General features: G+C 38.0%; 1 protein-coding gene across 5 annotated transcripts; it reads left to right on the forward strand.

The window, feature by feature from the left end:
- The first annotated feature begins 1,710 nt into the window (after nucleotides 1–1,710).
- On the forward strand, nucleotides 1,711–24,248 carry LOC101893403 (Glycosyl transferase). 5 transcript variants are annotated; one of them, XM_011298133.3, is made up of 4 exons: nucleotides 1,711–2,184; nucleotides 3,424–3,749; nucleotides 20,044–20,449; nucleotides 20,585–24,248. In XM_011298133.3, exons 3-4 carry the CDS (start codon nucleotides 20,218–20,220, stop codon nucleotides 22,027–22,029), a joined length of 1,677 nt encoding a protein of 558 aa, XP_011296435.1. In that variant the 5' UTR covers nucleotides 1,711–2,184; nucleotides 3,424–3,749; nucleotides 20,044–20,217; the 3' UTR covers nucleotides 22,030–24,248. The 5 variants fall into 5 exon arrangements, with proteins under 5 accessions (XP_011296435.1, XP_011296434.1, XP_005177279.1 ...); XM_011298132.3 differs by having other exon boundaries at nucleotides 1,711–1,998; nucleotides 3,397–3,749; XM_005177222.4 differs by having other exon boundaries at nucleotides 1,711–1,998.
- The last annotated feature ends 1,988 nt before the right edge of the window (nucleotides 24,249–26,236 follow it).

A 26,236-nucleotide genomic window follows, 5' to 3' on the forward strand; every position in this document is an offset into this window, starting at 1 on the left:
AATGGCCCCATAACGGAGGGAAACGAGCGAAGCAAACGAATACCACCAAACCGACACTTTACGCTCCTCCTCTACCAGTTCTAGGAAAAACAGTAATGGGAGAAACCTGAACAATCGTCCGAGGCGCATGAAATGTAATATTTGGCGCAAAGGAAGAACCAATACGAAACAGTGATCATAACTTGGCGAAAACTAGTGGCAAAGCAAACCGTATAATGAAAGGTGAAACTTGGCTGTTTGTCTGTCATGACACGGTGCTTCTCTATCGGTGAGGAACAAACTTAAACACACACACACACACGAATTTCAACAAATTTTCACAAATCCCGTTTTCTCTCAAGCGCACCAAAGGAAACTGAAAACGATTTTTCAAATAGAACACACTGCCTCCATCGCAATGGAGAGGTAAGCTTCGAAGAGAAGAGCTGAATACGCTAAAATGCACTCCGGCTGGAGCTGGTTGTTAACATGCAGAGAGATGGCAATGTTAAATCGATATGGTCAATGAACGAGTGTGGCCATTTGTAGCAAACCCGTTAGCAATATATATTCCTGAGTATCTAAAATCACACAGTGACTCTGCAATTGATCGAAGTTAATGTTCTTTTGCTAGAGGCAAGTGTCCTACACACATCACACACACGTCACTAAATATCGTTTCCAGTGTGAGAAACAATTTCAATAGCCAGTAGCAACCTATCTGGACCAAGAATTGGATTTGGTGGTTCGGAAGCAATTATATGTCGCTAAGCTGCCAAAGCTGTTTATGAATATGTAGTTTATAATTTTTGAAGATTTTGACCATCAGATACTTACTTCGATTGGTATAAGACATAGGATTTTGTTCTCTGTGACGCTCTGTATATCACATTTTCACAGAGTAATATATAGATACAGCAATATACACTCTAACTTTGTCATTCCGTTTGTAACTCCTCGAAGTACTCATGTCTGACTCAACAAAGTATATATTCTTGATCAGCGCTAAATTCTAAGTCGAATTAGCGATGTTGTAATCACGCTATTTTTGGAACGAATTGAGATAGAAGGTTAAAGTTTTGCACACATGTGTAGTTTGTCAGTAGGCAGGTTGAATTTGTGCAAGGGCTATGTCGGCCATTTCATATAGCCCCCATATAACAGTACCTCCCAATATTCGGTATTTTTATGATTTTACGTATATTTTTTACCTAGGTACTACAGCCCATGGCAAAAAAGCACATAATGATGCCCCCAATTTCGATACTTGATGATTTTAGCGCCATTACTCACCGGAATTGTTTCAAATTTCGTATTTGAAGTTCGGAATCGGTACTACAGCCTATGACAAGTGTTTCATTTAATTGTTTCGGGTATTAAAAGTTCGGCCAGGCCAGGAACTTAGCTACTGTTTTACTTGTTTTTCGCTAATAAACGAATTAACAAATACCTATACGGCACACGCGAACGGCGCACCCTAATAAAACCATTTCAAATGCTCGGAATTCTCCGTCAATTGTCGTTAACATCGTGGATGGCATGTTATAGCAGTGCTACTCATTTCGCCGAACAGACAGTGATTCTCTTTGCTACCACTTCTCTCTCTCTCTCCAATGCTGTTAACGAACAATGTTGTGCACTGTTCAGCTGTTAACAGCTTGGTTCGTCACACACTTCGTCTGTGTGGTGATGTTAAGCCATCGACTCCGTGATGTAAAAAGAGCTAATGAGATGTTAAACGAGCGTTAGTAGTTTATACGCCGGCATTTGTGACTGTTGACTGTGGCCTCGCGGAAGAACGAACGAATGGCGCGTCAAAGTGATTTCGTGAACACAATTTGAAAATACTTATTGCGAATAGTTGAACAAAAGGAATGTAGAAATGCATGCAAGGGACTACAGCACCTAAAAATACATTTCTAATTATAAATGCCTAGTACAGTAGTGTGTCGTTTGTGTCTGATGGTATTCGGCAATGATGTGAAAAGCGCAGCCATGCGACCTACGGATATTTGAAAAGTAAACGAGTTCCCCTCCTAAATTGAATAATTTGCCCAAGACAACTTTTCAAAACCGAATAAAAAATTAAAATTAAAATTGATAAAAGCCAAAGCAAAACGCCTATGCAAAATAACAAACAAAAAGAGAAAGAAAAAAGAAACAAACTAATAGTAAATCAAGCCAGTGTCAAGTTGTAGAATAACGGTTAGCATATCCACCACGTCTGAATTCAATCAATTTCCCGTTTGGTACTATCGTCGGGGATAATATTCGATTTTGAAGTGAAGCCGTGGCATTCCATGGGGATGTCCGCAGAACAGTGCCGAGCTGTCACTAGATACCTGGCAATATTTTGGAAGAATTTGGATTAACATTTAAACAGAAATTTACTTCAATTATTTTTGTGATACATCCATCATTTCCACTGACTTTGGAACTCATACAGACGCACACCTTGTCGATTGATACGCGCTGCTGCTGTTGTTGTTGGCTGGCTGTTGATTGCTCTTGGCTGCTGTTTATTCATTTTTTACATGCATGTGTGTTGTTGGTGTTTTTTGTGTTGGAGAGTGGCTTTGTTTTTGGCTCATAAACCGGATTTGTATGAAAGGAATTATTCAACAGCTTAAATATCGAAGGGAATGACGACGACGACGGCGGCGGCGAGCCAACACAGCCACCACGCCACCATAGTAACATTCAAAACACAACGACAGCACGAAAAGAAAAAAAACATAACTCTGCCGCCACAACGTGCAATGAACAACAGAGACAACAACAACAAGTTCTTTTCTCATAGCTTTGTGAAGAGTGTAGGCAACGAAGAGAACACCGAGTATCCCAGTGATGTTATTCAGATATTTGGTGAGAGTGTTGAAGGAAGGAAAGCGAACGACAAACGACACCAAGTGCAGAAGGAACAACGAAGACGGAGAGAAGTGACAGTGATAGAGAGTGAGGGAAAGAATTGTTGGGAGACGCAGACGCTTGTAGGATTTATGATGTTGTGTTGATGCTGTTAATAATGTTAAAATGTTATGTTTTGTCTTCTAATTTAGGGTGGGGGTTTGGGGAGCATGTTATGAACTTCAGACAGGGGTGGGTGTGGGCAAGATGCAACGGAACCCCATAAACTGGAATTGGTTAAAGTGTTGGGGGAGAAATACAAATACCAAGTGGAAAAACGAGAAACAACAACATGAAAGCCTACTGCACTCTCAACTCTGGCAAAGAAAAGAATTTAACGAAGCAGAAGAAAGAAAACAAGAAACCATATTTGTGCATAATCGAACATGTATAATTAGTATGTAGGCCCATATGTACATATGTATCTACGCTTTAACGCAAACATGTGCATATGTATGTTTGTTGTCCACATATGAATATTGTGTGTAAGCAATACATCTACGTATTTAGATGTGTTCTCGTTCTGTTCCTTTTTAGAAAGTGGAAATCTCGTATTGAACACCATAAAAACAACAAAGTGCAGATATAAATATCAAAACTACTTGCAACGACTTATTTGAAAATGCCTACCTGTGTGCATCCAATTACCAATCGAATTCACTGTGCAAAAGTCAAATAAAAACAAAGTTACAAATCAACTATCCTCCCTAAAAACAACTGCAACCATACCAACATTTGGCACTAGTTCCTCATCGCCTCTGCACATAAACCTGCAGGTCTAAGTGGATTATTTTTATTGCTGAAATTTGGAAAATATCGTTCATTCGTAAAAAGGATAAATACGAAATTGAATTGAAATCTAGGTAAGTCAGGCCCAGCCGTTTTTCATCTATTCCAGAAATCTTATAAAGCTAATTCACCATCAAAAAAACTGAATCTCAGGCAATTCTTGATGTTAGGTTAAGATGGCTACAGCCATATGCACGTATCTAAGTGTGTGTCGTTGGAAGCCTATCGTAATACCCAATTCCACATTAAATTCCATTCGAACCCAAGAACAAATTATCCATGATTTTGTCACGAACGAACCCCATTGAGAACTCTTATAATTACCCAGAGTCAGCGCATTCTGTTGCAAAAAAAAGATTGCCAAACGCCAGAACGGCACGATCGCTTTCCATTGAATTACCGAATAGCTTAGAACACATTGCTCATATGTAAATCGAACGTGAGCTTAACGAGCAGTGTTTAGTGCTTCCTCATAGCGTGACAATTTTTTAAAAAGCGTTGAGTCGCCATAAACCGCCGAATCATTTCAGTAGCACTTACTGCGTTTCGAGCAATACATCTGCATACCGACAAAATATTTAAGCGCATATGATGGATTGATTGTGAACGATTTTTGGCATTTCCTCGAAATGTTGGGGTGCGCATTGAATAACGGATAAGTAGGTATGCATGCAAACCCCATTTTTTTTATTCAACAGCTTATTCATGTCCACTTGCCTATTCGGACAAGATGTGGTTGTATTTTCCCATCAACCTTATTCTACCGATCCCGCAAGCATTTTTTTAAATCAAATAAGTATTCAAAATGTATATTGAATACGATTGCAGGATGAAAAACAATAGCGCATTTTTATCGGATTAGATAATGCCATCAGGAAGAACTGTTCCATCAACAGGATACTATATTCTATAATGTAATTGCAAAAAATAGACCGACGCATTTTTACACATTGCTGAGAGCCGATAAAACTCACTCAAAAATGCTTGCAGGGGAAGACTAAATACAATTTCTTAGCTAATACAACCTTCTAAAAACTAAAACGTATTAAAACCCCATTGTATGTGTGAGGCATATTCGGGCTGTAGTACTTGCAGTCGCTGCAAGGGTCACTTTAAACTCACCAGCCTATTCAATCTGCAGTCAATCCTCCTCAACAAGTTCTTGGTGTCTGAAAAGCTATGCGATTGACTCCACGACAGAGTATCGACGCATCCAGTAACATAACATAACTGAACTCGCAACACATTTTGAATTGAGTGGATGTATGATGGATCTGTCCATCCACCACTCCAAAACCATCCAACAGCAACAACTTGGTGTGCGTGTGAAGCTGAAAACGAAAGAAAATACAATTTCTTAAAAAGGCTAACAATTTTGTTGTTCGGTTGTGGTTCACTTTTTCTCTGTCGATTTAAAAATACCACATATCTGGCTGGAAGCTGCCCGTCAGTTACTCGTGCTTGGAATATGTGCAACATGTGCTGGATTCAACAGCGTACCCCGAAATGGAATTTAAAACGTTTTGGGAAATTAGCAAAAAATTGAAATTTCGGTGAACAAAAATAAGTACCCATCCGAATTGTTGATATGTTGCACGAATTCCCATTTACTAATCAATAATCTTGAACATCCAAATAGCTTTTCCAATGCACCCAATTATCAGTACAAATAACCAATTCGTACCTAAACAGAATGTGTGCGGCTTCAAAAATACGAAAAAAATGAGCAGCCATTTTGGATCTGAGATACATATTTTTCCTTAACGTTTTTTTGGATCCAATTGACATCTTTGCCTAAATGGCAACTATCCAAAAAGGGTCGCCATTAGTTGTAGGACACATTTCGAGAGTGTAGCTCCATGTCATCCATTTTAATCGGAATTGACCAGAAATTCACAGTACAATACATTTAGCCGATGAAAATCGGAAATTTTTCGTAGACAATGTTTTCTTCGAATCTTATCATAATTGGGTTCCGCAAGCATTGAAAGACTTATCTAATCGTCAGTTGTTTTGTGATATTGGTGGGCTTTATCTGAACAAGTACTAACTAATGTACATACATCCATCAGAACGGCGAACACCGTTTCCATTGGGACAAAACTAAGCCTTTAAGGTGTGTCTATAGCAGTTCGAATTCCAAGTAAAATACTGCGAATTACAAGAGCAGTAGTGGAATTGAGTAGTGAATTTATAATGTTCGCATCACCAATCGAATGTGTCGAATTACATGCCTCAATTTGCCGAATGAAGCAGTGTGCAGTGGGAAACAGTGTGGGATATATTGACGTTAATGCTTCTACAGGGGTGAAATTCGTATAACATTTTATAATGTTTACTCATTTTTAGATAAAACGAATGTGAAGTAAGCGAAGAAACTATTCAAACTAAGAATATGCTGAGGAATCGTTCGTAATTAGTGTTAGCTGCCATCAAATGATATAAAAATCAGACCAATGAATAACATCGCCATAAAATTGGACCGACTGGGGGTGGTTGTAAAGTAAAAATTATATCTGATGAGGCCATAGGAAATTTGTAAAAACAACTGATAACAACTTTACCTTATCTTAACACGAGTCCAGTGCATGGTCTGAAAAAATCTCAAGCTATATCTCATCATTAGGAAAGAAAGAAAAATAAAATTTAACTAAAATCTTCCTCACGAACATTTGTATCCGCCTATTGAATTCCAATGTCAAATCAAATATAAAAACTCGTAAATAAATCGATGCATCCATGCACTTCCTTTCGTGCACATTCGTATGTACATAGCTATGTCGGCCATGAACTATGGAGAATGCGGCGTTACTTTTTCTCTACCACAAAAAAAGTTCACACATCGAACGTATTGGAGTTTTGTTGTACACTTCAAATAATCGTTTATTGCTTATTTGAATCTAATTTGGTATATTCAATGACTAGTCATCCAGAGTACATTTTTTATCTATTGACTTGAGGTGTGTATGATAACCTTTCCAGTAAAAATTCCTCAGTAACTTCTATTGAGAACATTTTCTCACGCGTACCAGTGTTCGCAGCTTTAAAGCGTTACACTTTTAAATGGTTAAAATCTCAAATTGCACTTATTATGGTGACAAAGCTATTATTTGATGGTATAACACAATGTGGAATGGTTTCTATCTAAAAAGGGTAGTTACATTTTTTTAAAAATATTGCCTAAACTTTTAGATTGTTTTCCCATCATCCATAGAACAACAGATTTTTAATCAGCTGTTAATAATTTCTACTGCGTAAATTTTCCCAACACTCTTTACTCGCTCTAATGTACGGGTCTTTTAAGTTATCGAACAACATTTTGTAATAACCTGTACAAATTTTAATAAATGTTTGGTCAATCGTACTCACCACCCAAAAAATGTTATGCAAACATTTATCAAGGTGGTATTGATGACATCGCTCCGGAAATGTTATCACTAAATACTTGAATACCCTCCACGATACTATAGAGGGTATGTTAACTTTGTCATTCTTGATCAAAATAAAATTAAAATTCCTTCTGTCGGTTCTAATCACGCTATCTTTCGAACAGAACTTTAAAATTTCACACACATGTGTATTTTGCCAGTAGGCAGGTTAAGTTGATAAATGTCGGTCCAAGTTTTTGTATAGCCCCCATATACGGGATCTCTCAATATTCGATATTTTGATGACTTTAGCGACATTATGGACCGGAATTGTTTCGTATTGAAAGGTCTTAATGGGTACTACACATTAGACAAAAAATGACTTATGAATGAGATTAGCGACATTATTAACTGAAATATATATAACTGTACCTCCATATATACGGTATTCAGATGATATTAGCGACATTATTCAACGGAATTGTTTTAAATTTCGTATTTGAAGGTCCTAATGGGCACTACAACTTATGGAAAAAATCACTTATGCAGGTCAACGTCTGCGTATACCTCCTATATAACGGTACCTCCCAATATTCGTTATTTTTTTTGGTATTGGAGACGTTATAGGCCTCAATTGTTTCAAATTTCCTATTTAAAATTCGTAACGTTGACTGCAACCTACAACAGAAAATTCTTTATGCCGGTCCTCGTCTTCGTATAGTTGCCATATAACAGTTTTAATTTAAACGGTATTTTAAGACGGAGTTTCTTAAAGATTTTAAGTTATTATAAGGATTGACAGTATTGACTACAAGGTACTGACGTGGTATCTGCCTTATGTACATATGTAAAGTCAACCGAATACCACCAACTATACCGTGACTTGCAAGTACCTTGATTTATCTGCACTGCACATACATTACCATAGACATAATCTGCAGATTTAATTCGATAAATTAAGTTGCGTTTATGACAATTGGTATTACTTTCGGGCGCTTTTCCTTTTTTCGACCTTCCTCTACGAGAAGGAGTATGTACCCATGACTTGCCAACCAAGCTGGTTATTTCCTCTAAATACATTGTGGGCCACATTTCGTCAGATCACTATTGTTTTACACTCAAAATGCAAAAAGCTCACATATGATATCGAAACAAATGCAATTTCGTGTGAACGAAACGCAAAAACTTACATCTGGGCCAGCAAAATAAAAGCCCGGCAACGCCAGCGAATCAAATGAAATGAGTTGTCGAAGAGCACTAATAAAAATAATAAACTAATGAAAATATAGGCAACGGTGACTTGGTCATTTCACTCAACTCTGCATCAATTCAAAGATGAAAAGTATTTTGTATTTTAGTATTTTGATCGAAGAAAGAGGTGCACTCGTGGACAATATATTTCTTCGAAATGCATTAGTGACAACGAAATTTGAAAAAAATGCTACATATTTTGCTAAATATAATTAACTTCTAATACTAAAACACTTGATATTCAAGACAAGATCTAAACAAACAGGTCATTTTGGTAGATATTAATGTATACAGTTGATTGAAAAGGGCCAATAGTCGTAAAGAGCATCGAGGTTGTATGTTATTGGAAACACAGTTTGACTCGAGCATCGTCCATAATCAATTAACGTACCACCTTTCTAAAAACATCCTTGCATTGAGGTCTGCAATTAGCTGTACAATTGGTGGTACATTGTCTTAGCTTACTGTCCGATCAGAAAAACAAAACTCGAAAGTTAAAAGGATATGAAGAATCTAACAAGTTGCGTAGTTAAATGCAATTTTCTGCTGTTTGATTAAAAGGAATCCCTACGAGCCAAGAAGTGGGCAACATGCGTTTCTAGACGTATCATTGGGTTCTTTATGTTAGTTATTTCGTAATTAAGTTCAAATATATCAGACGCACTGTTCCGATATGGCAAAATGTACCATCGATTTGTTTGACCCTCTAATGCCCACACACATCTGTCTGTAATAAGCTATTTGTTTTGTTTTTCTCGCTCCACAAATCTGAAAAGTCAACATTAGAAAGTGGAACCAGTTTCCAGCGATGGGTTGGGCAACCTTAATGAACCTCTGATCTCCCAACTAAAGGCGAGGCGACAAAACGTCTTGCGACATGTGACATTTACTACGGGTGGCGGCCTCTGTGCACTTGTACGGTCTTCTTTCTCATAATGTCTCTCGGCAGACGGAGCCACATGAATCGAAACGAGACATTGTCTGGGAAAAAGCAAAAGTAACACAAAGCAAAGCAATCGTTGCATAGCGTCGAAATAGCCCAGAGCAAAGGCCCACATTGCCATTCGCACTTATGAAATAAGAAATAAGGTTAATTCTGATGGGTTCTAGATGCGACACGGCAAATATGAGACATTCAATTCAATTATTGCCATACAACTGCAGTGGATAGTAGTGCTGCCCCTTACATCTCTTTTGAAGCTCTGTACTTTTAGAGCTAAATTCTGTCATGTTTGGCTTTGGGGAATGAAACAACCTAACATTCTCTATTATAGGTCTTGCAAGTCAAAAACAATGTATTTGCGCTCCATAAGCCGCAACACGGTCTTATCCTTTCAATGCAAAAAGCCTTAAAAGTTGTCTCGTTCGCACTGACTCATTTCGTAGCAGCAGAAAAAAAACGTAACACAGCCCTTGCCCTCGCGGAAAATCTAAAAAAAACTTTAATTGGGTGCAAATCAACTTTTTTGCCTGTTACACATTTGGAGCCAATCAAATATTAAAAACCACTTCCACAGACTGACGAACGTAACTCAAGTGGCGACCAGATGGTAAGAAAATAAAAACTTTCAATTTCATCGGGGCTTTTTGGGATGGCCATTGGAAAAAGTGTAATGATTCCATTTTGACGAGGCCAGAGCGGATCAGACAAGCTCCATATCGTCATGCGTATGTATGTATGTAAATCTGACACTCAGCTAATGCCAGAAATATTTTATATTTACACCGGCAATTAGCAAAATCAAGCAGCAGATATTAAAAAGCAGGCAGAATACTTAACACGTCTTCGTCACATGGCAATCTGGCTGGGTTCCAGAGAGATTCAATCGGCGCGAACTTCAACGTTTACACCAAAGATTACAAAAACACCACCAATCCACGGACATACCATCCTTTAAAGGTAATTCAGATCAGTTATAGAGAGATGTTCGAGTCGGGTAATTTCGCTTTACTCCCAAGACGCATCTTATCATAGAACCCTAACAACTTAGCTCTCAAATCGTAGAATCTATCTACGGCATTCCTCGAGATCCCTAACGGCCTGTAACACGAATCGTTCTTTTCGCCATCAGTGGTGTTCAGTTGATGTTGTTGTCATTTCGTAATTTGTATGCAGTACGTCACTTCTAGCGCGAATAGAGCTTTATTATTTTCTAATCCATTTACGATTCGATTCGCAGTGCTCGCCCCGGGTAGCTGCGTCAAGTGAACATAACATTAAGTTATGGCCGACGCATGCGTCGCTGAGCTACCATACAAAGCCAAAGTGACTGCTTTATCGGTAAATGTCCAAAAACTTAAATATTTTACACTCTGGTGTTTGTCTATGGCTCTCGACAAAGCACCTGCTTTCGGCTCACAGTAATTAACCTTGAATTGAAGTACTTGAGTGGTCTTGAACAACGATCAAGGTCAGCAAGGCCTTATTGAAGTGTCAAACAATGGCAAAAAGTATTCAAGGAATGCGATGAAGTCGGATGACTTCCTAGAGTCTAATGGTTGGAGAAGAGAACCTCGTCTCGCAAATAGGGCAGAGAGTCTTTGCAATTACCGCCACCAATAAAGCCTCATTTCTAGCTGGTTATCGTGAGTCTAGGAACGACTGAAGTGCTATTTGCTTTATGATTAGTCAGAGGTCGCACACAGATGACTTGGCGGCTGATGAACCCGAATGTTTCAAGCAAAGCCATCTTCTCTGTACCTTTTATACGTGTTAGGTGTTGTTTCTTAAGCCAAATCTCATCTAGCCATAACTATGCTGTGTACAAAAAGAGCCACCACAAATATGTTCGCACAAATGTGGATGTGTTTGTGTGCGTGTTGCTTCGGGCAATACATAATAATTAGTTATACAACAGCAGATAGCTTGCTTGCAATAGAATGACTGAAGAACATACCATGTTTGGAATAATCGGAAAAGAACTATGTGAGTTAACTTATCCCAGAAATCGGTTTACTTTGGGAATGGGATATTTCATAATTGAATGATTCTCCGAAGAACTAGCAGTCGGGTGTTGCCATGAGAATTACAAGCAGAGTGCACTGTTAATTTTAAAGCTGGCTGGCTGTCACATATGTGGAAATCTTTGGGTTCTAAAAACATTGACAAAATCAGGCGAATTTATTGAAAGATGAAGGCAGAACAAATATTTGGATTTTTGCTCATTCTTTTAACAAGTATTACCAAGCCTATGCACGGAGGTATTCCCACCCATCGTCCGACATGATATTTTCATCACTTCTTGAAGAATCAATTAAAATTAAAAAAAAAAACTCATCATTTTTTTAAGGACGTGATTCCGCAAGAGTTTCCTTTGGAGAATCATCAACGAAACGGAAAAATTGAAAAACTTCGAAAAAATACATCCCAGCTGCTCGATCCCCCATTTTGCCCTTTGCCATAAGTATAGCATGCGAATTGTTTCTCTTTTTTAAGTAGAGACCCCATCCAAGCTTCTGAAAGGAAACATCAGTTCTGACAACGTTTCGTCATAATATAGTAATTAGTATCAGCCAACCACCCAAAGTCACTATTCATTGCTCGAAGACCTTTGTGTCAATGCTGTGAAAATTAATAAACACACACACACACGCGCACACGTTCGATGATCTCATCATTGACAAAACTAACAATGTACATAATTATGAAGCCCGCTTAAATAAAAATAAATATTTGATTTAATCACCAACAACAGCAACAACACAATCCTATGGACTTACAAAACAATGGAAGAGAGATGCTAGAATATAATTGGGAAATCTGTTGCGACATCGGAATTTAAATGTCGTTTTTGCTGTTGTTGTTGCTATTGTTGGAATTCATAAAAAAAAAACACAGGAATATTGAAAGCCACTGATCAGCCTCTCAATCACCCATCGATCTTTGGAATGGAATCCACTTGAATGTAGTTTTTGGGACGCTTTCAATGGAATGACCTACAAATCGCAAAAACCCATTGATAACCCTCCAAGTACTTGTCGTGCCACGGCAGACAAACGCCAACCAATGCCTCATAGAATTGTGATTTACTATTTCAAGCAAAACACAATCGGCAAACACCCACGAACGAGTTGAACGAACTCTGGTGTTCTCCCCCTCTCACACCGAAAGCGGGACAGCCAGCGGAGGATCCAATTTCAATAGAACGCCACGCAGACATTAATCTTAACCACAGGGCCGTGCTGGCAAAGACAATTGATATTCAAAACCCGTTTGAACTGTGGTAAAACCCAACATAGCACACATAAGTACTTGGGCAATGCGGAGAAACTTTCTAAATCACTTCAAATTGGGAATCTATCATTCTGTCAGAAGATAAGTCTACAGTAGCCTGGCCGCTGGAGTATTTGGCGTGACCTACAATAGCCAAGCAAAGAGTACACACAAGTTGACCAGAACGGAACGGAGGAACTGTTGGTACAGCGAGCATACATCAGCTTGACCCACTTTTGCTGGGAGAACAAAGCCGTAAATGATCGACAGTTGTCGATAATGGAATTCGTGAGATCTTATCGCAGGCGCAGAGTATTTGGCCAGTCCGAGCCAGTAATGAAATCGAGGTGCATGTGGTCCGTCGTTGTACAAATTAACTCTAGAAAGATAAAAGCTGGTTGGGTTGTTGGTTGGTTATGGGAGAACAAGAATGATTAGCAGACACCAGCCAATTTACATTTGAATTTGATTTGTTTCTCCTCTACTTCTGCGATGTCTATTGAGGAGATAGTTCTTAGGTGTGTATGTGTGAACGTAATCGATCAGCCAGCATTTCGAAGTATTTAAAAGAAAAAGCAAACCATTTTCTGCATTTGACTGGATGATTAATTTCAGTGGTAATTGTGAAATATCTGTATAACTACTCGAAGCATAACCCGGGGCTTGATAAATCATTTTTGCAATTTCTCTTAGTGCGCTTATGGGCTACAAGCCCCCCGCCCATTGAGGCATAGAAAAGGACTACCTCACTTCGTCACTTATCATCCACTTGCAGTTGGTAACACTTTTCATTATTTGTGAGGAATTTTGAGTGCCGCAGCTTTTGGTGGGGAATAGAAGCAGCCGGCTTGTTGGCTTGCCTCTTTTCCCTCTGTAGGTTGCGGCATTCACAACTTGCAGTTTCACCTTCTCACAAATGAAGAAGACTGATACCGCGAACGCAAGAAACCAAGTCCTTCCTCTGTCTGTCAGCACAAACATTTTAATCACAATGATATCCTTGAACGTCTTCCACCCGGCATGAACATGCTTCACAATGCTGGTAGGTAGGTATTCGATTGACTACCAGTGAAGGAGAACACAATGAGGACGACGCACAAACAATGACGCTTCAAAACAACAGCCATCCGGTTGGAAATTGATATCAGACAATTTGTTTGTAACCAGGAACGGGGAGGTTCTCATCCGCACAACACAACGCAACGAAAGACGATATGTCATTTGAAAATTAGAAAAAGTTATTTTGTTCCATTGTGAGTGACGGGAGCGAAAATAAAATATTGTGACAAGGATTTATGAGTACACCTTTTTACTCTTGAATCCCCCCTGCTGACAATTCCATAATAAGGATAGCTCGCAGCCCTTCTATCACGGGCGAGAGCATAGTCCCAAAAGTCCAATGTTGTTCCTGTATTTCGATTTGCAATAAACATTGTCCGCATTGTCATTTTCACCAATCGATCCACGCAGCAGCTCTTCCAGGGGCTGAAAACTTCAAACTATTCAATGCTTCATCGTGTTCTTGTTGCCATTGTCGAACGTCATAAATATTTATAACTGTAAACAGCGGGAAATCGCCGTCGAAGCCTTTTTTGTTTACAGAAGAGAGATGTTTTTTCTTTTCGGAAGCAATGATCTGACTACGGATGCCACACCACCAACATATCAAAATTTGGCAATGGAATTTTGACAAGTCTGCAACTAGCCTAATTCTTTTGGAAATATCTTCCCGCTCGTTATTATAAAGCTCATCGTTTTTGTAAAACCGAAGATATTTTGTTAGCGTAAAAAGTACTAAAAAAAATCCAAAAGAATCGTCTACTGATTTGGGAAAAGTTATATGGCATTCGACACATTTCCCAACAGAATTGAGTGAAACTCAGTATAACGAGTTGACGATGGGTAGAAGGCTTATTCACTTGTCAAAGTTAATACATATCTAAAGATCTACTTTGCAATTTTGACAGCTAAAAGAATCAGGACAATCGAGGCAAAAAATAATGCAAACGAAACGTCTTACTAGGAGCCCGTAGTTTTAGATAAGTTCATGGGTTTGATTTATGTTGATTGGAAATTTGAAAAGTTCTAATTGTTGTTGTCAATTGCTGCAAATATTTCGATATGAGGCTAACTTATTGGACCATCTGACTTTTATGCTCAATAGAATAATTGCCCTTCCTTGGTATCATAACATCAAAGCAAAACAGGACATACACGAATCCATACATACATACATACATACATACAATGCAAATCCCTTGCCAGACAACTGACACGTTATTCTCCAGAAACTACAACGTCCTGCAGGATTAGGAACTTCAACGTCGAGCAGCCGTTGACCACCAGGTAAGCGACTAGTCCTCAGTACACGGTTGATAGAATTTATATTATTTGTTTACATTAGAGATTATTGCCGGGTCAAACTCCTCAATGTGAATTTATTTGAAGTATATTCAATTGGAATCCACTGTAAACGTACTTCTGAGAAGTGCGAACAGTAAGAGAGCTCTTACATAAACCTATCAATACAAGGACCTTGAGGTGATCTAAATCGTGCCACAGAATCGTAGAGTATTACGTTAGTGGACTAATGAACATTTTTGTTTGTTCCATAAAAGTGCGAATTCATTGCCATATCCGGCAGCAATTTTGCGGCGTAAGCTTTTGTTTTCGAAATTTAATGTGAGAATATTTAAATTATTATCAGATTTTTCCAATTACCATGGACAACTCCCATCGCGGGAGAATACATCACCAATCCTAAATCGTTCATTGAAATTGAAATCTGTGTCGGTTTGTATGAGATGGCAAAGGTATATGCATAAATACACATCATAAAAACATTATTTAAGTGTGGAATAAGCAGAGGAAGGACTCGTTCGAAACTAAAATAAATTGTTGAATATGCATGAAAAAATTGTTTACCACCAATGGCGAAACGCGTCGCATAGTAGTCAGTCTGTGATAGTATCTCCCTGGCTTTCCTTTTCATTGCAAATTACAGATCATTATGCTCGTCCCGAAAGAGGAAAAACAAATAATATCCTAAACATATGATATTCGCCTTAAAAAGGCAAAACACAATAAATAAAAATGAATCTGGTTGATTGAACTAGTTCAAAAGTAGCCTATTCCATAAAACAACGGAATAGGACCTTAAATACTCAACAATTTGGCGTTGTCGATATGGAGCTTTTTCAAAGTCATGTCCTGCGAATAATAGATTTGTATTCAACGAGAATCCGAAATGTTTATGCCTCTAAATGAAGGCTAATCGAAATTCCGGAATTATATAAGAGAATTTTCCAAATAATGGCTCATAGCCTTAGAGCAAGGGAATGTACAACTGATTTGTCGCGAAAATTAGTCCAAACGGCTTAAAATAGTGACGGTTTTACTGAATTATTGACCCATACTGAACTTTTGTAAGGGAAAGCATTCCTTCCTACCAGAGATATTGGGAATACCGAGAGTCAGCAAGATTGCGAGGCTATGTGTGATCGACAAAAATCATTTTCAGAATCCTGAATATGCGAGAACAAAACTCATTGTGGCATATGTCTGAAGGGGATCCAACGTAAACGTAGCCTTAATTTTTTTAAGTTTTTCACATGCGATAGACCTTAATATATACAATCGACGTACGAACTACTTGACCGTGACTCTATTGACTAGCCGAATAGTTAACCACCCCTCTATACGTCCGCCCATTTATGGACAGTCACTGTCATGTGGCTGATGCTTATTTTCAGATTCAAATAATTAATAAAAACATTACCTCATTAAATGTTTTGTGCTGTGTGCCGCTTGTTAACTTTAGCATTGGCCTTTGAATGCATGAATTGGCGAGTGACAAAGGTACATACATCGAATAATACACACATACACATGTACATGCACATGTGAAAACTCAACACGCCATTCTAGGCAAATGTTATAAGCAATGCAATTGCCCTAACTATGAGCCACACAATGGACCCTGTCCAAAGAAAGGTGTCATCTAGTCTTTCCGAATAGAGTTCTCACGAAAATAAGGTACTCTCTTCTACATGTGCGTATGCATTTGTCCACCTGCAATTGGACGGTATTTGCACACCATTGTCACCATTGCCATTATGCGCAACGTTCTAACGGAGATGATGCTCGTAGTCGACTTCCATGAAACTAAATATGCCATAGCATGGCCAGACTTTCAATAACAACAACACTTGTTCAGCTAAGGAGATTTACTCTTATATGCGCCCGCCACTTTTAGAACCATCGGCATCGTCAGCAACAACGACAGTTACAGGTACAGACTCGACTCGGAACACAGTCATGTTAACAAATGAGCATTGCCGGCTTGAATTTACCCAACACCACCTGTTTGCTTGGTTGTAATTACGGTGAAAACGATACTCTTCTTTATCATTATTCACCTAGCTTTGTTGCGTATGTTTTTTTTTTTGTTTTGCTGCACACCATCCATTTCAGATACTTACAGATGTATTATCCACCATTTGATCCAAACCGATCGCTTCTGTATTCCACACAGTGTGGGATAATTTCGCCAAAAAATCCGTGCGATCCTCAAGTGGAAATGCCTTACATAATGGAAATTCTCGCTAAAAACAGAATCGTTCGTTCACAGAATCGTTCTCCTGACCAGATATAAAGTGTGTATCGAATCTCGAAACCGTTTAATTGCACCAGCAGGAAGGGTGAGCAACACTTTGTAATCTGTCGTCATATGCAGTTTCGTTATCTACTCATCATAGATAATTCTTCCATGCAATTGCAGGCCACATGCAATTGTCAACGAATTGTTTACATACATATATATGTATGCATGCATGTTCCCATTTGAAATTGTGAATCCATTGCGAATGATTTGATTTATATTTTGGAATCTATGACACGACGTTAAAATGTTATAAATCTGTGGAAATTCTTGAAGATACAAGCATGCATACACCATTCCGCCAGAACTCATCGAAAATGTTGTTGATGTTTCATGGGATAAGCTGCCGCGGCATTTAGTTGGAAGATCAACAATGTTGGCTGGCCATTTGTGTTTCTTTTAAAATATGTCAAACTAAAGGGTTCAAAAATCAATGTGCGAAAGTGTGACTGCAGCTGATAGAATGCAGTGAGTCCAAATCCATATCAATAGTTCTAAAAGTGATGTCTATAAAATCTCAAAGTTTTGGCATAAATATATGGAAATGCAGCGAAGAATATCAGAAACTGTTCCTTTTTTATGAAAAGGTCCATACAAATCAGTTTGTCATCAGTTCATTATTAAATTGACAAATTACATACGATTCGACATGTAGTTAGAACCTTCGAAACAACGATACATTTATATGGAGCTATATGAAAACGTGGAGCTATATTAATTCGCTACATCTTTTCGTAAAGTGCAGACTAGTGAAAATTATTAAAAAGCATTGATCTCATCACTGCTAAAAAGGCAAAGCCGTTGCAATAAATGTGAGCGTAAAAACTGCAGACTGAAACGATTACATGTGATTCTGAATGTAGATAAAAATACTTCCCTTTTTTCAAACGGCGAGCAGGGGGTTCAACCTTGAAATCAGTAACAGGTTCGGACGCGTCTTTTTTTCGTTTCATCAGTGAACCAAAGTCAATGACTGAATCTCAATCATTATTTTCTAACTGGTACCGGACGGAAGCAAAACCGAATCGCCAACGGCTTCCCAAATAACGTTCGGGTGTAATGTTTTTAGTGAGGATGACGCATCACCAACACTCTAAACTTTAAAGTGCCTTACGGATAATTATACAATTATTCTTCTAACTTGATTTAATCGCGAGTTCTTATCTGTTTGCGACTCGTATTATGAAGACGCCCAATGAAAAGTTCAAACAAACTTGTTAAAAAACGGTCCTGAGCACGGCTAAAGCGGTCGGCTTTGAGATGCCTTAAAGTCGAGGCTACGTGGTTACGATACACCGGAACTTGTATTGAATATTTCTAATCACTTAAGCTCAATAGAAGGTATTCACAGAAATAATTACAAACTCTTCCACATTTACACATTTTTCTTTTTAACCAAGGGTTTAATCTGATACGATCCATATCTGCTTATCATGGCTCTGCCTGGAACCAAATATAAATCAATTTATAAAAATTGAAAAGTTGTCGTTTTTGTTGTTGTTTTAAAAAACGTAAAAGAAAGTTATTGCCACTTACACCTTATATCAAACACCTTCCCTACAGTCACGGTATAATTATAAGAAGGTAGCTGTAAAAGCCAGCTGATTCGACTCCACTGTACAATTGGTGTCAAATTGCATATGACGTTTTGTGGTATACCAGGTATATCCTTTTTATACCCTCCACCTTGGAAAGGAGCGCCAAAATTTAGCAGCGCAATTTGTATTGTGTCTAGGATGATTGGTATAGAAAATGAGATGTATCGGTCCACGTTCTGGTATAGTCCCCATATAACGGTACCTCCCGATATTCGGTATTTTGATGATTTATGCCACATTTTTTTTACGGATTTGTCTGATAACTGGTATTTGTAGGTCATAATGGGTTCCAGCTCCGGTGGCGAGACATTGCATGTATGGGTCCATGATTTGGTATAGCTCCCATATAACGGTACCTCCCGATGTTTGGTAATTTAATGAATTTGCCACATTTTTTCACGGATTTGTCTAAAAATTGATATTTGTCGGTCATAATGGGTTCCAGTTCGTGTGGCGAGTCATTGTAATTATAGGTCCACGTTTTGGTGTAGCCCCATATAACGGTACCTCCCGATGTTCGGTAATTTGATGATTTTTGCCACATTTTTTCACGGATTTGTCTGAAAATTGGTAATTTTAGGTCATAATGGGCTCTAGCTCCTTTCAGAACAAATTGGCAACACAAATTGCGAAATTACAGTCATTTAAGTGTAGCGCCACATGGACGAATACCATATAATTAAAACACACATGCTATGTTCCAGTAGCTGCAAGAGTCTACTAGTTTTGCATTTTCTTCGATATCATAAAGGGAAAATCGGTTATCGTAGTAAGAACACTGAAATTGTGAAATTTAAAATTACAAATATTTCGGTTGCGTCGACAATTACCAAAATACTTCAAATCTGAACATCAAAATGCAGCTTGGAAGTTACAGGTTGGAAGTTATGGCTGAATCCTTCAAGACACCGAAAATAAGGGGAACCGTTATATGGGACTTATGTTTGAGTCAATTAAGCCCATTTTCAATACCAAACATATTGGGAGTATTAGTTTTGTATGTTGAGAAAGATGTGAACGGCTCTAGAATAAGCACTGGTGTAACGAAGATCAACGTTGGATACTGTCATTACAAACTAAAATGAGCACGTATTATTAAAATTCATAGACATACATATCCTCATGGGAATTGATTTTTCTCCATGGTTTTTTATTCATTCTCATTCGTGTTGCTAGTCCTTAAAGGCATTTGTAAACTGACCTCTCACTTTTAAACGGAGCATTGAAATCTAGTATTTTTAAAGCTAATTATTTCTTTACATTTTTCTTTCATTGCAGGCTAACCCAGCAACAAAGTCCCGCAAGAGGAAAGCTTCTTTTTTTACTCGTCGCCAGTCCTGTGATTTTGTGGCCCATGACGGCAAATTTTCCCATTAAACCTATCTGAGGAGGGTACCCACCTGTGGAAGCAAGAGACTGTCAAATCCACGATCCTTCGAACCACTTGTCACAATGGCACGAACAAAAGTTATTCTAAAAATCCTATTTACGCTATGCGTTTGGTCTTTTGTGATAATTGGCGTGTTCAAAATGCACGGCACCAATATTGTTCCGCAGGAGTACGTTTCCGTGCCCTTGAGCGGTCGCATACTCCTCCAGAAAGATGTCCTCAGATATGCCGAGACGACTTCCACAACAACAGATCGATTTGATCCGTCCGAAATACTGATTGACAATAGAACCGGTAAGATCTGAACTGCTCATCTCATGACAAAGGTTGCAAAGATTGTCATTGTTAAAACGACTATTAATAACAATTCGTAGTATCATGTTTGCAAAGGTGAGTTCATCGCTTGTCATTTCTTCTTCTTTCTTTCAGCCATGGATGACGATCAGCTGGTGAGAGATGTGGAATCAAGGATACCTTCGTTACCGATTGCATACTGGAGTAAAAATAAGAACTTTCTTCAACAGAAATCGTCCACGTGCGCCAAGTACCCATCTATATTTGAACTGGAATTCAATAATATCTACTGGCAAACAATGCGGACCAGCAATGGGACATTTCAATTATTTGGAGCCTATTACGATATTCGAAAAAATTCATTACTGGGCCCCACGGTACGAATTTTAGGAATGATCGATCGCATCGAACCAAAAGTAAAGACCTATTGCCAGTTTTGGTTCGATGGCCAAAAAGAACCGTTTATTGTCAAGACCTATGAATACAAGTACATCTGGTACAACAAATGGGGAAATTACAAACAGGGCATCTACCAGCCGTATTTGATCGCGTGTCAAATACCAAAACCCTTCCACGGTGTGGTGCCCAGTTCGGTGTCGATGGTTGAAAAGGAATGTGATACGGCCACAAACAATTTAAGAGTTATATACAACCGACCCCCCGATGACCAGAAAAAAGGCTTCGCGGTTTGCGTCAAGGGCTTAGACTTCTTGTATGACGATTTGTCAGTGCGATTAATAGAGTGGATAGAACTTCTAAACATGTTGGGGGCCGATAAAATTTTCTTTTACAATCTACAAGTACATCCAAATATTTCCAAGGTGTTGAATCACTACGAACAGGAAGGCAAAGTGAGAGTAATTCCCCTGACACTGCCGGGTGGCCAACCAAACGTGCCCGGATTCCAGCACCTCTACTTAACTAAAAAGACTAATCACAAGCGACAGAACGAAGTTATACCCTATAACGATTGTTTGTACAAAAATTTATACCTTTACGATTATATAGCGCTGCTAGACATCGACGAAGTTATTATGCCAAAAGGCAATTTCGTTTTATGGTCGGAATTGATGGCCAAGGTAGTCCCAGACTCCCTCAAAGTCAGACCGGAGGGATACCACAGTTTCAATTTTCGCAACGTGTACTTCCTGGATGACCAGCAGCATGAACACGGTTGGCACAAAGACATACCGAAATACATGCACATGCTGCAACACGTCTACCGGGCCAAAAACTACACAAAGCCAAATCAATACGTCAAATGTTTTCACAATCCCGAGAAGGTGCTGACCCTGCACAATCATTTTCCACTGGCATGTCTAGGCGGTGTGTGCAAGTCCTACCCTGTAGATACTAAAGATGCACACTTGCAACACTACCGGGCAGATTGTGTCAATACCTTAAAGAAATCTTGCGAAGAGTTCCGAGAAAACTCCGAAGAGGACAAGACCATTTGGAAATACAAGGATGAGTTAATACGTCGAACCATAAAAGCGTTGGACACGTTGGGATTCTTCCGCCGTTCATCGACCATGTATGGCAGCGGTTATGGGTCAACAACGCACTCCTCAGAACGGTGATTACCAAATTCCTGGTGGTCTCTGACTATGCCAGCATGGTGGGGCATTCTGCGGGGTGGTAAACAGTTTATTAGCGAATCAATTTCCTCAACCACAAACGTGGCTAAAGTAAATAGAAATAGTTTTAGAAGTCAGACCGGTAATATACACCAAATGGCAAACACAGTAGAAGGGAGAGAGAATTGGGACAATATGTCTACAAATATTGGGAGTCCAAAACAAATTCAAACTTCTTTTTTCGACGAAAAATCTAATTCGTTCTCTACTATTGCTGACGACCTTTCCAACAAAATATCCAGAGCTAGTTCTAACAAAAGATAATGAAACCTTCGAGTGAATTGGCTGATACGCATCCTATCCTGTGGACATTGTCGAAGTAATAATTTACTGCATTTTAATTGCGTCACATGCCTCTGCAAATTGGGTTTTTGTCATAGGAATGTGGTTAATTTCTACACTCCCACAACTTTAAAAATTTCGATTTGCATCTCATTCATCCATTACTTCAGCATCGTTCTGATTTGACCGAAATTTAATATCGATGCACTCAACAACAATACTATTCTATGTTTATTACTTCTAACGTTTGTCCAAGACCCCTAATTCACTCTCCTAGTAAATTTAAAAGGATATTTTGACATTGTTGAAACGTATATAATTTAGGTAAAACCAATAAGATAAACTAGCATAAGATGATATTTTTCAAAAATGTGCCTTGTAAATCAGAATTATGTTGTTATATAAAAAGATGATGAAACAAGTCCCTACATTTCATTGTAAGCATGTATATTTGAAATCTGTATAAGGAACCATATTGTATAATGTAGTATTTATTTTAATATTGTACATGTAAGCAGTCTCAAATGGGAAAAAGAACAACAAAGTGGATCTGAATTATTAATTTATGAACGGGCAATTTGTGCGAAAATGGATAGGCAATACTAACGATTACTCGATCTTTTTTGTCAGATCGTACAAATAATATCATTGCTCTAAAATTTTAATTCGTTCGTAACTTACTTCAAGTTCAGAGTGTTTTCACAAAGTTCCAACACTTGAAGAGCAATGTATAAACGATAGTTTCCGCTTCCACTTGTACCGTTCTAATTACTGGTTCCTTGATTTATTCTCAAATCAAAGTAGAAATTGTTTTAAAGAGCTAAGTTAAAGACTGAAATTTTAGAAAATTGTTCATTAATGTTACGTCTAGTTAATAAATATATTCATATATAAGCACATACAGACACACATACATTTGTACATATAACTATCCAAAAATTATGTCTTTGAAATATGTAGCGAGGAATTATTAGAGATAATTACAATATTAAGATGTATGTTCAAAGAAGCGGCAACATATTTACATTAAATTCACATAGTTAGCATTAAAGAACTTTGCATAAGAGGTTGTGTAGATCTATGTGTGCCGTTTGTTTCGAATATGGTACTATTGCACATATTCAAATATGTAGCTTACTACCGCAAAAATTGTTATTAAGATTACCTAGATGGAAAACAACGTTAACAACTTCAAACCCGCAATCTTTCCTTTTTAACGATACTATGCAACAAGCTAAGTTGACGCGACGGTACTATGCGATTGCGAAATCGATACTGTTTCTTGACTTTGTAGGCTTGAGCATTTTTAATGGATTCAATATTTGTTTTAGTGCAACTTACTGATAGTTGTTATAGTCGCGAAACACCATAAATATAATTCAGATTGTTGCGACGTAAAATTCATCTAAATATTGTTCGGTTACGTAATCTAAATTTTAAACCTATCGAAATGGAAAGCAAATCGTTTTAGAAATAAATGAATGTACTAATATTTAAAACATAACGGCTAATTAATAGGTTGAAATGAACACACCTAGCTCTTAAATGCGACAGTCCATTTTTTGGCCAATGAAATATATTCGGAACGGAGGATATTTCATAAATTGTAAATAGTTAAATGCAATGGGTGTCACTTCACACTGTATATATATATAAAAGCTCTTAATTATAATCATGATTATTTTTCACAATATTCAATTTGAATCAATGTTATTGTACTTAAGTTGGAAATTTTGGCATTATTTTTACAGTTATTCTACGTTTGTTTTATACCGACATGAATGAAATTCAGTTGTACGGTACACTACAAAAGCAGTATGTATTTAGCGTGTAGCAGCAACACTATAAACATTTAATAAAGAATAAAATTGAAGAAACTCCGCAGAGTAGTTTTATTCAAGAATATGAAATGATGAAAAGGTGTGATAAGACTAGGAACACATCTATCGATTAGCACGATATGTAAAGGTAAGAGAAAATAAATACAAAATTGCAGGAAATTCCTGTGAAAATTTTTGTGAATGTGGATGAGTATACAAAAGGGGGACCTAGTTTAACCAAATTGCCGACAATTACTTTATAAATGTTACATAAAAATACTAAATATCTGGTTTGCATTAAAACGAGAACTTGACGTGCCTAGATAGGCATACACGTTACTCGGTTGTACGGAAAATCAAAATTTGAGTTGATTCTTCGGCACGTTGCACTAGACTGTCGCATACAAGGAAGCGAGATAGACCCATAGTTACTTTTGAGACTCCTCAGAGAATCACTTTCTGAGTCGATTTATGCATGTCAGTCCGTCTGTCCGTGTATTTTTGTGAACAAAATGCAGGTCGCACTTATTATCCGATTGAGATGAAATTTTGCAAACAATTTTTACCCACGGACGAACCCTATTGAAATTGGTGAGAATCGGTTCAAATTTAGACATAACTCCCATATATATCTTCAACCGATTTCGGCCAATATCTGTCCAAATGACCTGCATTTTGGCACATCCGAGCGAATTCAGTCAAGAAGCAAGTACATCAAATTCGGGAAAATCGGTTCAGATATGGATATAGCACCTTATATATGCCTTATCCGATTTGGAGTTTTAAGTCCCTCACATGCGTAATATGCACTTCACTAGAATGATATTTGGCACCGGGCATCAGATACCGCTTGAAAATACGTATTCCAAATTTTATCGAGATCGGTTTAGATTAGGATATAGCTTTCATATATATCTTTATCCGATTTCAGGTTTATTGTGTACTAAATGGCTAATATCAGCCCAAATGGACTGAATTTCGTCAATTACGACTGAATTCATCCTAGAAACCAGTACTCAAATTTGGTGTAAATCGGTTTAGTTCGTCCGTCTGTCCGTGTATTTTTGTGAACAAAATGCAGGTCGCATTTATTATCCGATTGAGATGAAATTTTGCAAACAATTTTTACCCACGGACGAACCCTATTGAAATTGGTGAGAATCGGTTCAAATTTAGACATAACTCCCATATATATCTTCAACCGATTTCGGCCAATATCTGTCCAAATGACCTGCATTTTGGCACATCCGAGCGAATTCAGTCAAGAAGCAAGTACATCAAATTCGGGAAAATCGGTTCAGATATGGATATAGCACCTTATATATGCCTTATCCGATTTGGAGTTTTAAGTCCCTCACATGCGTAATATGCACTTCACTAGAATGATATTTGGCACCGGGCATCAGATACCGCTTGAAAATACGTATTCCAAATTTTATCGAGATCGGTTTAGATTAGGATATAGCTTTCATATATATCTTTATCCGATTTCAGGTTAATTGTGTACTAAATGACTAATATCAGCCCAAATGGACTGAATTTCGTCAATTACGACTGAATTCATCCTAGAAACCAGTACTTCAAATTTGGTGTAAATTGGTTTTGTTCGTCCGTCTGTCCGTGTATTTTTGCGAACAAAATGCAGGTCGTATTTATTATCCGGTTGAGATGGAATTTTGCAAACAATTTTTAACCACGGACGAACCCTATTTAAATTGGTGAGACTCGGTTCAAATTTAGATATAACTCCCATATATATCTTCAACCGATTTCGCCCAATATCTGTCCAAATGACCTGCATTTTGGCACATCCGAGCGAATTCAGTCAAGAAGCAAGTACATCAAATTCGGGAAAATCGGTTCAGATATGGCTATAGCACCCTTATATATGCCTTATCCGATTTGGAGTTTTAAGTCCCTCACATGCGTAATATGCACTTCACTAGAATGATATTTGGCACCGGGCATCAGATACCGCTTGAAAATACGTATTCCAAATTTTATCGAGATCGGTTTAGATTAGGATATAGCTTTTATATATATCTTTA

Source organism: Musca domestica, unplaced genomic scaffold (genome assembly GCF_030504385.1).
Source record: "Musca domestica strain aabys unplaced genomic scaffold, Musca_domestica.polishedcontigs.V.1.1 252, whole genome shotgun sequence".
NCBI classification, from domain to species: Eukaryota; Metazoa; Arthropoda; class Insecta; order Diptera; family Muscidae; genus Musca; species Musca domestica.